This window comes from Cynocephalus volans, chromosome 8 (genome assembly GCF_027409185.1).
Source record: "Cynocephalus volans isolate mCynVol1 chromosome 8, mCynVol1.pri, whole genome shotgun sequence".
Taxonomy (NCBI): Eukaryota; Metazoa; Chordata; class Mammalia; order Dermoptera; family Cynocephalidae; genus Cynocephalus; species Cynocephalus volans.
In genome coordinates this window covers 35,262,881-35,273,883 of record NC_084467.1, presented here as the reverse complement: position 1 = coordinate 35,273,883, position 11,003 = coordinate 35,262,881, and the positions used below count along the sequence as shown (strand labels likewise).

At 52.3% G+C, this 11,003-nt stretch overlaps 1 protein-coding gene across 1 annotated transcript; it reads left to right on the top strand.

Annotated features, from left to right (window-relative positions):
- Positions 1 to 7,705: 7,705 nt before the first annotated feature.
- Positions 7,706 to 8,179, top strand: C8H1orf210 (chromosome 8 C1orf210 homolog). The gene is made up of 2 exons (XM_063103991.1): positions 7,706 to 7,724; positions 7,857 to 8,179. Exons 1-2 carry the CDS (start codon positions 7,706 to 7,708, stop codon positions 8,177 to 8,179), a joined length of 342 nt encoding a protein of 113 aa, XP_062960061.1.
- Positions 8,180 to 11,003: the final 2,824 nt, after the last annotated feature.

Here is an 11,003-nt window from a genome sequence, read left to right as displayed (position 1 = left end):
AGATGTTCTCCTAAGGATGTTCCTAAGTCCCAAGGAGGTGCTGATTCCTCTCTGAGAGGCTGGAAGTGACTGGAAGCATGGGAAATGGGCAGCCTCCCTCCAGAGACTTGCAAAGAAGAAGGTGTCTTCTACCTATTCCAAAGTGGGCATCTGTTCACAATAGAATAGAGGTCCTGCACACAGAGTGGAAAGGGTTAACACCCGCAGTAAGCAAGTGAGCCCCCTGGAATTCTAACCATTCATTTACCTAACATGTTTTTATTGAGCATCTGTTAGTGCCAGGTCTGTGAACATATTCGTGCCTGGGTGTACACATGCATTTTCCTGCTCTCATCAGCTTCTCAAAAGGGTTCCGCAACTACCCCAAGGCTGAGACCCCGGGTTAGACCCCTGTCTGCTGCAGGGAGGGTTGGGCCTGATGGAGAAGGGGTGGTGTGGGTGGAGACTGGGGCCTTAGTCTTTTGCTTGCTGAGCATCTGTTCCCAGTTCTTCGGGGAGCAGCACCCTGGGTTTTCTTTGGGAAATATGATCAAATCTTTGAAAGGAAGTGATTGTATCTGCCACTCCAAATGATCGTGAGGAATCGGACACCTTGACGGTAAATTTTACTCTCAGTAGCAGAGGGGTGTAGCTGGGGTATAGGTGACCTGGAGTCAGAAGCCTGGGTTTGGATTGATGCTCTGCCATTTATTAATAGAGCTCTTAGAATGTTAATCTTAGACCTCTGGTCAGAAGGTTGAGTTAACCACATGCTTCAGACCAGAGCAAAACCACCATTGGTCTGTAGACCCCACCTCAGAGTTGTTCTATGGTTCATATCCTAGGACTTATCTTTATCAAAAGCTGTGTCCCCTGGGTAACTTCACTTTCCATGTGCCCACATCTCCTATCTTTTCAACTTAATTCTCTGGTACACCAGCAATTGCTCCTAAAATCCATCCATCCTACCACCTTTTATGGGTTCCTTGCACCCCTCTGCCTCCACTTCCCCCTTTACCCTGACCATATTCCACAGTCCATCGTTACAACCACTCCCTTGCCTGCAGCTTGGCTCCCTTGCCTCCCTCTTGTTTTATCAAATTTGCCCTGAAAATACCAAATCCTGGTTGAATCCCTCTTTGCATCTTCTCCCCACCTGCCCTTGGATCGGCTGGAAAACAGAAACCCTCAGCCACCCTAACTGACCATGCCCACTCACCTCAAGGGCAAGCCTACTGCACGCCAGGCCCATCCTCTTTCCCATGCTCTGGGATGATGAACTCACACCTTATCTTCTCTCTGTGGACCTCAGCACTCCCTTCCTACTCTTCACTCTCAGTTGAGGACATTGCTTCCTATTTCTCTGGAAAACAGAAGCCATCAGAAAACTTCCCAAGGCTCCCATCCCAAACTTAATGCATCTTAGCTGTGCAGGCCACCTTCCTCCTGTGACTCAGAGGGACCTTACTGCTCCCTCCAAGGCCAACCCTCCCCTGTGCACTTGACCCCACCCTCTTGATTCCCCAAAGACTTCACACCTGCCTTGTCCTTCTTTCTTCCTCTGCATCACCAATTTCCTGTCTCTCCTGGATTATTCTGACCAGCATAGACACATGGTCCAATAGCTCCTACTCTTAAAAAAAAAAAAAAAAAAAAAAAAAAAAAAATCCTCCCTTGATCCCACACCCTTTTCCAGTGTCTGCCCCATCTCTCTGCTACCATACTCAAGCATCGCTCCAATCGGGTGTCTGTCTCCAGCACAACAGTGAAACTGCTCTTGTCAGAGTCACCAGTGATCTCCACTTTGCCTCAGTCCATGTCTTAGCTGACCCATCTGCAGCTCTTGACATAGCTAACCAAGCCCTTGCCCTTGAGATGCTTTCTCCTCTGGCCGAGACACCTCTTGTGTGTTTGCCTCCTGCCACACTGGCCACTCCTCGGTCTCCTTTCCTGCATCTCCTTCCCACCCTGACCTCTACTCCAGGCATATTCCAGGCTCTTCTCTCTCTACACGCCTCCGTGGGGACCTTGCCCAGATGCCTGGCTTTAAAACTCATCTACTTGGGGCCGAGCCCGTGGCGCACTTGGTAGAGTGCTGCGCTGGGAGCGCGGCGACTCTCCCGCCGCGGGTTCGGATCCTATATAGGACTGACCAGTGCACTCACTGGCTGAGTGCCGGTCACGAAAAAACGACAAAAAAAAAAAACAAAACTCATCTACTCTTCTCTGGTTCCCAGAAGTTCATTTCCAGCCTTCACCCCCACTGCATCCAGGCTAGCTCATGCTGCCGCCTACTGAGAATGCCGCTTGGATGTCTCATAGGCACCAAACATGTCCAAAACCGAGCTCTTGATTTCCCTCCCAATCCTGTCCCTCCTGGAGTTTTCCCACTTCAGTAAATCACAGCTCCAATTTTCTAGCTGCTCAGGCCAAATCTTTGGAGTTATTCTTGATTTCTTTCTTTTTCTCAAACCTCACATCCAATCAGCAAATGGTGTCACTTTCACCCTCAAAATACTCGTATGTCTGGAATCGATCCCCTCTCCCCACCTCCACCTGCCTTCCTGCCTTTCATGGGCCCTCCCCTGGATGATTGCAACAGCCTCCTCGCTGGCCTCCCTGCTTCTGCCCTGGCCTCCTCTAGACTATTCTTCACACAGAAGACAGAGTGATCTCTTTAAAATGCAAGGATCAGTCCTGTGCTCAAACCACCCATGGCTTCCCATCTCATGGAAGGACCCAGTGAGGCCCCACAGGAGAGGCCTTGACATGCTCAGTGCAGCTCCTAGGATCCCCCAGCCTTACTGCACTCCATCCAGCAGCCTTCTTGCTGTTGCTTGCACAAGCCAGCCATTGATATTCGAGTGCTTGTCCTCTGTTCTCTCTGCCTGGAATGCTCTTCCCCCAGATATTGGCATGATTGCTTACTCTTATACAGATCTCAGCTGAAATGTGCCCTCTTCAGTGAGTCCCCTCTTTTTCTGACTAATCTAAATCCGCAGCCTCCTCTTATGCTCGCAAGAAGCTATTTTATTTTCTTCACAGCACTTACCATTATCTGAAATAATCTTATTTATTTCTTTACTTGCTTATTGTCTGTCTTCCTTACCAGAATAAAAGCTTTAAAATGGCACAAACTGTCTGCAGCAACTAGCACAGAGCCCACCACATGGTTTTCAGGGTTGCCATGGAAGGTTGTAAAGGTTGCTCACGGCATCAGAGCTCCTGGCTGAGGAGGTGGCAGGTGCTGATGTCCAGCTCGCTCTCTGCTCTTCTCCCTGTGGTGACAGGCAGCAGGTTGCTGACTGCAATGTGTGCCGTAGGGGCTGGCTGTGGCTCTGTGGTGGACATCCAATGAACATTTATAGAATAAATGACTGACTGATGTATGTGCAGACCCTCTGCTTGTTTTCTGCAGAACTTCATGCCAATTACCTTCTCATAGTCTCATTTTCTTCATCCGTTAAGGGGGATAATTAACATCTATCTCATAGCAAGGTTATGAGGGTTGAAAGAAAGAGTTCATTAAAAAGCTGGCACAAATGTGATTACATTCATATGAAATATCCAGAATAGGCAAGTCCATAGAGACAGAAAGCAGATTAGTGGTTGCTAGAGGCTGGGGGGATGGGGAAATGGGGACTGACTGCTTAATGGGTAAGGGGCCTCCAGGTGTGACGATTTGTTTTCGAACTAGAGTGATTGCTGCACGACATTCTGAATGTACTAAATGCTACTGAATGGCATGCTTGAAAATGGCTAAAATGGTGAATTTTATGTTATGTGAATTAGGTTATGTTATATGAATACCTCAGTTAAAAAAAAGCCGGGCACAGTGCCTGGGACATGGTAGGTGTCAGTGGATGTTGGTTGAATCCCCTGATTTCCTTGCTTCAAAAATATAGTAAAACCCCAAAGCTTCCTTTGGGGAAGGATAACATTCACTTTTCTCACATTCATTTATTTTGGAAGTATTTGTTGTTGCCATTTTACATACCGGGGATATGATGGGAATAAAACAGATGCAGAACCCACCCCCAGAGTTTACAGGCTCATAGGGGAAACTCTAAAGAGAAAATCACAGTACCATGTAGTCAGGGCTATGGGAGAGAAGGGCCAAGGCCTGTGGGGTGCAGGGTACAGAGGAGGGGAGGAGGGCAACTCACCCAGATGGGGAGCGTCAGGGATGGGTAGGCCTGGGGGGAATAATTAGCAGATGGAAGATGGATGTGTGGGCAAGGATTGGAGGTCAGGGGTGGGGGAAAGCAAGGATCCCAGGGAAAGGGGAGAGGAGTGTGCAAAGCCTGAAAGGTAAGAGACAGCAGGATTAGTTTCAGGAATAGAAAACAACTTGGCTTGGCTGGAGCAGAGAGTGTGCAGGTGTTGGTGCCAGACTAGGTGGGACAGGTGGGAAAGGGCCAGTGGTGGTAGGTAGTTCAGACTCCATCCCAGGATTCTCAAGGCCCTGCAGGAACTGGCCTCCACTCTCCAGCTGCAGTTCTACCACGTCCCATTGGCAGCCCCTCTCGGCAGCCCTCCCTCCAGCTGTGCCCCTGTTGGTCCCTCCATGCGTAACTCCTGCAGTCCTTCCTCCCTTAGGTATTGACTGAACCCGCCCCGTGTGGGGAACTGTGCTGGATGCTGGAAACCCAGAGACTGTCAAAACCTGGCATCATGTGGGGAGAGCTCCCAGGCTCGGGGGTAGGCAGCACAGGAAGAAATGATCACAGGATGGTGAGAGAAAGGCTATGAGAGAGGGTGCTCTGGGCATGGAAGAGGCGGGCTTGCAAGGCCAGAGGGAGGTCTCAGGAAAGGTGACTCCTGAGCTGGATCTTGAAAGGCACAAAGCCCAGGGACAAGGGCCTGGGCAAAAGGGAATCAGAGAGCACGTTGGGAGAGGGTCAGAGCCCAGCTGGTGGGATCACAGGATCTTTGCAATCCAGATGAAGGCTTGAGCCTCCTTCCAGGTAAACACACACACACACACGCACACATATACAGGCTTACATACACCTTTGCAGGTGATTTTGGAATGTCCTTGGTCTTTCTGGCTTGGCCTGGGAAGAATTCCCCCCCCCCCCCCCCCCACCCCCGCGCTCCGGTTCCAGCCCATCGCCTTCCCAGGACTGCAAATCTCCTGCTTTAACTCTGGACTTTGTACCTGCCACCGGAAATTCACTTGTTTACCAGGGCCACCAGCTTGAGTGGCTGCCTGCTGAGGTGTTTGCCCCTTCTAGAGCCCTCTGGACCCCTCCCTGGATCCCAGCTGCCCCAGCCTCTCCTCCCAGCATTGGAGGTGGAGGGTAGGGCTGCACCTATAAAGTTCTTGGCAAAAGCTTGGGAAGACCTAAGGTGAATCCCCGTTGGAGGTGCAGCCGGCCGCCCAGCCCTCCCCTCACCTGCAGCTTCCGCCCCGCCCCGCTGCCTCCCCAGGTGAGTCAAGCGCAGCTCTGGCCCGCCCACCTGTCTAGGTTCTGCCAGCCGCAGCCGGAAGCTTCCTCCTCGGACTGTGCACAGTTCCTGAAGGTGGGAGCAGAGGGGGAAGACTTTGGGGGGCCTGGGAGGGGGCACCCAGGCTCTACACAGATCCCCAGGGGCTCCCAGGCACTGGAAAGAAGCTACATATCTGGGTGGGGGTGTGTGTCTGTGCAGATTGTGGGGTGGGGGGGTGTGTTTGTGGAGAAAAGTGTGACCTGGGGGGGTGGAGTGACAGACTGTGTGTGTGTGTGTGTGTGTGTGTGTGTGTCTGTCTGTGTATTGAGGGGATAGACAGGCCACTGTGGGCTGTGAGTTCCGAGCCCTTTTGGAGAGTGTCTGTGTGCCCTTGGAAGGTTATCCTATATATGTGTGTGTCCTTGGGAAGGATTCACAGGGACGGGGCAAAGAGGAAAGGAATAGGAGTGAACTCTTAGAAATGTCAGATTGATTTGATTCCTTTCAATTGAACAAATTCTCATTTTTTAGCACGAGGCCCACAACAAGCAACCAATGAATGCTTGCTAATGAATGAATGAACAACCCACCTTCCCTCCTTCTCCCCTAAACACTGCTGAGCAGCTGAGTGCCCGCCCACTCACCTGGGCAGAGGAGTCAGCCCCAACCCTGCCTTCAGTGAGCTGCCTGTCCAATAGTGGCCAGTTCTGACAGGTGGTTGACTGGGCAGGACAATAGAGGGGTCACGGGGAGGGGGGGGGATCCTGGGACAGCCTTATGGGCAAGTCTGGTCTGATTTGGCCTTGAGGGATGGGGGCTCAAAAAGTTGAGGAATGGGTGGTGGGGGTGCAAGAGGGTGGGTGAGTGGGGAGGGGTGTGTGTCTGGAGCATGGCGGAGGGAACTGTGGAGGAGAGGAGCAAGAGTTTGCCTTGAGGGCCGAGTGCTGGATTGGGAGACCTTGAACTTGCTGAGGAATGTGTATGCAGCCCTGAGGGGCATGGGAGTACTTGAGGGATTTTATGCAGGGGAGTGATAAGGTCAGATTTGATCTTTATGCCTGTGGCTCTGGGAATGCACTAGAGATGGGGAGAGACCAGTTAGGAGATTATGGCTAGAGTCAAGGTACACGATGAAGGTGGCTTGGACTCAGCAGTGGTGGTGGGGTGGGTGGTAGGGACATAGTCTTTCCAGAGATATTTAGAGGAAGAACTGATAGGGCTTGGTGACAGGCTGAGGTATCTGTATTAAGGAATATGAAGGGGTACTCCCCTAACATTGGGGCTTCTCTCCTAGGTACCTCCCTAGCCTGGCTACTCTGCCCCAGGGCCTCCTGTGAGTCAGGAGCTCCACCTGCAGATACTCTCCAGCCCCAGCTGTTCCTCCTCCAGGTACTTCCCTACCCTTGGTGCTCTTCTTCTAGATACCCCAGACTCAGGGGCTCCTCCTCCAGGCGTTCCCAAGCTTTGTGCTCTTCCTCCAGTTACTCCAGTAGTTCGGGTGTTCCTCCTCTAGGCGCCCCAGCCCTAGGTGATTCACATGCAGATGACTTCCTGATTCAGGTGATCCTTGTTTGGATACTCCCTGACTTGAGCCTCCCTCTGAGGGCAGTGCGAGGGCCTCCTGTGGTTGGAGGTGAACACATAGGGAGGTGAACACACAGGGCGCGGGTGGCAGTAGCTTCCAACTCAGGAGCAGAGGGGCTAGGGCTGCCTTGGGGACTTGCATCAACCTCTGCATGTGGTCTCTACTTTGACTGGGTAGCTCCAAGCTGTTTATAAACCCTAGGGTTTATCTCCAGCCTTTGGGAGCCAGTGCCTACCTGTGCCCCATCTCCTGTCCTCACCTACCAAGCAGTGGAGCAGCCTGGGCTCTGGTATCAGAGACCTGGATTCGAATCCTAGGATTTTGGTTGCAACAGTTCACTTTTCTTGGCCTCGGAGCCCTCATCTATAAAGGGGGATATAGTTTATACACATGCTATAAGGTTTTGTGAGCACATTGCCCAGTGCCTGAACCATAAAGAGTGCTCAGTAAGTTCTAGAATTTATTTATTTATTTATTTAGCAGTTTCTGGAGCTGGACCTGCAATGATGTCTTACAAATAGCCAGTTTCTGTGCACACAGCTTGTTTCTCTGACCTAACATATGTACCCTGTGGCCTCCCCTGACACCCACGCCTATGTGTATTTTCCAGGACTTGTGCCCTGAGGCTGCCTGGTATCTGAGGGTCTCCTTGGAGTCAGGGCTCTTCCTGGTGGAGGCTGAGGCTCACTGGTGTCATCAGGCCCCTCCATGAATGAGACAAACCAAAGTGAGTGACAGTGGGATGGTGACTAAGGAGGGGTGGGCTCCCCTTAGATGCTGGGATTGGAGAAGGGACCCTCAGTTTCCCCAGGGAGCCCCATCTAGGGCCCCACCTATAATGCTGTCCCTTTCTCTGCAGCCCTTGTGGGGCCCTCGGAGCTCCCTACAGCGTCAGCCGTGGCCCCTGGACCTGGCACTGGGACCCGGGCATGGCCCGTGCTGGTAGGGGTTGTGCTGGGGGCTGTGGTCCTTTCTCTCCTCATTGCACTTGCTGCCAAATGCCACCTTTGCCGCCAGTACCATGCCAGCTACCAGCACCGCCCGCTGCCTGGGACAGGGAGAGGAAACCGCCCAGAGGTGGGTGAAGATGAGGATGATGATGGCTTCATCGAGGACAATTACATTCAGCCTGGGGCTGGCGAGCTGGGGACAGATGGTAGCAGGGACCACTTCTCCCTCTGAGCCCCAATCTTTGGACACTCTCCCCCTCCATGCATGCCTGACAGCTTAAGGACGGTGGTTACTACATGGGAGCCTTGAGCCTCAGGGACAGAGTGGCTAGGGCTTAAGGGTTGACCACAGGTAGAGCAATTCTCCCTTCCCTGACACTAGTCACCACAGTGACAATGACCCTCTCTTGCTCAATAACCCTCCATGGCTCCCTGATGTTCTCAGGATAAAGTTTAATGAAGGCCTGATGATAGGAAGAAGGCCCTCTGTGACCAGGCCTCTGTCAGCCTTTTGGTTTCCTTCCTCGCCTTCCCCTCCTTCACTCCCTGCTGAGCTAAGTGTGTGCCATCCTCAGTTCTCCACCATGCGCTTTCTCCCTGCACCTTTGCACCCACTGTTCCCCTGCCCAGATGGCCCTACGCGCTTCACCTAAAGCCTCTGAGACAGTGATGAAAACCTTGGTCAATAGGCCCCACGGGGCCTGCCCAGATGATAACCTTTGAGCAGGTGAAAACCAGGGCCAAGTAACTCACTGAAATTTTTTCCTGTCAATAAAGTAGGTAATCTGGTTATAACATATTATGTTTTTTCACAGGGATTAATAAATCTATTTTCATTTTGAATAAAAATATAAAGTCGTCACTCCTTTTTATTTTTCCTGAACTAGAACTTATCACTTATAGCTGGAAGACATTGCTCTGATGTCCCCTCCTGCAGGACACCTCTTAATAACCCCCTGTGAGTGTCTCTATTATTGCCCTGGCCACATTTGATTCAAATCTTGATTACAGTTTGCACCCATGCCTTCCTGCGCCTGTCCTCACTGCTAGGCTGTGGGCTCCCTGAGGCCCCAGGCTGTGTGTCTTGTTCCAGATCCTCAGATTCTCATACAAGGTGGCTGCTAAAGAAACGTGATGAATTTGTTGAATTATTATGGGCTGCGGAGTGAATGGATGACAGAGGGGAAGTGGAGATTGTCGGGAATCTTGAGGAAGAGGAAGGGAAGGATGGGGTCATGTTTGCTGGTGGGGAGACTGAGGAAGGGACGCACTTTTAAGAGGGGAGGGATTTGAGTACACTGCTATTAATGGCAAGCAATAGGGAGGGGTTTGGAGAAGAATCCTGGCTGTTACATAGACTCAAAGGGATGGCTGTCTTGAGGCTGGCGGTCCCAGCTGTCAGAGGTCAGGCATTGTACCTCCAGCCTGCTGTCATTTAGGGGCATTGATGAGACTGTCCACACCTAGCACCCCCAAACTCTCAATTCCAAGTTTCGAGTACTCAGACACGTGAATCTGTTTGGTCCAGTGTTGGGAAAATAGAATAATCAGGTCCCCTTGCCTAAGGTCAGGTTGGGGGTGGTGTGGAGCATTCTTTGTAAGAAAATTGTGTGTGGGGGGTGGAGTTAGTGCACATGGGCCGTGCCACAACCTGGCTGGTGTTTTCTACTGCCTCGGGTGGCCGCCTCATGCACTCATGCTCTCCAGCCTATGGCTTCCAAGGACCTTTTGCCAGTTACCTAGCTCATAGACCTGCATGTGAGGGGTCTGGGGACCCAGACTGATGTGTGAAGGGTTTGTGACCCAGTCTGTGAATGGGCTTGAGAGGTCTGTGAGCTCCAGACCCAGCCCTAGCTCAACAATTGGCACAGTCGGCAGGATTACGGGCAGGTAAAAGAGCTCGACACCCAGTTTGGGTCAGGTACTCACAACTGGTCTAGTCAGCTACGACTGGGGGGTGGGGTCCTATAGCACATACATGGTTTGGGGAGCCCACCTGTTTGCTCCAGGTCATTCCCAGACATGGGGCAGTCTTCATGAGCCAGGTGGCCATGCCACACGTGTCTGCCCTTTGAGGAAAGAGCCAGCAGAGGAGGACAGTGAGGGAACGGCTAAGGTAGTGAGGTGCTTGAGAAAAAGGCACGAGGGTAAGGAGGACCTGAATATAGAGGGTAAGCTGGAGAGTGGATCAGATCAGCTAGGGCCTTGGATGCTGCGATAGACTGTGTACTCCAACGTGAGAGCAATCGAGGCTCGTGTGTGGATGTTTTTTGGTGAGAAAGTGACATAATCATGATAGGAAAGTCATTCTGGCTGCTGTACAGAGGTGGATTGGAGGGGAGAGATGGAGAGACAGGTGATCAGATCTGACTAAGGTGTGGCATGGGAAACAGTCCAGAGACAGGAAGGAGGCAGGGTTGACAGGACGTATTGATTTTGGATATGGGGAGTAGGAAGGCACCAGGGAAGCCGCCCTGGCCTCTGGCTTGGTGGGGGGTGCCCTGAGGAAAAGCAGGCTGGGGAATGGGGATGCAGTGTTGCATGAGGGGCTTCCAGGGGGAGATGAGCAGGGATAGCTGGATTCAAAGGGAAGAGGTCCAGGCTGCAGACATGGGTTTGGGAATATGCAGCAATAGCATCACTGAGAGCAGGAGAGGATGAGATTGCCAGGGAGGGGCAGAGTGACAGGAGGTGCTCAGGACTGAGTGGGGAATACATCTCAGGGACTGTCAGCAGAGGAGGGCCTGGTGGGGAGGCGGGGACAAAGCAGCCAGCGAGGAGCCCGGCTCACGTGGCCCCAACCCAGTAACTGACCCTTGGAAGTCCTGGGAAGTCCCTGTGTCTGGAAAAGCAGCAGAGGCTGCCTCAGTCCCAAATCCTGAGCGGCAGACTGGAGGGGCTAGGGGCACGTCCTAGCCTCTGAGGGAAGAGCTGCTGCACGAAGCTGGGACTGTCCTCTCCCTGGGGCTCCCTCAATTCCCACCATGGAGGGGCTGCCCTCTGTGCAGTTCTGTGCTGAGAGCCGCTCAGCTGTCCCTGTTTCCACACAGTTTGGG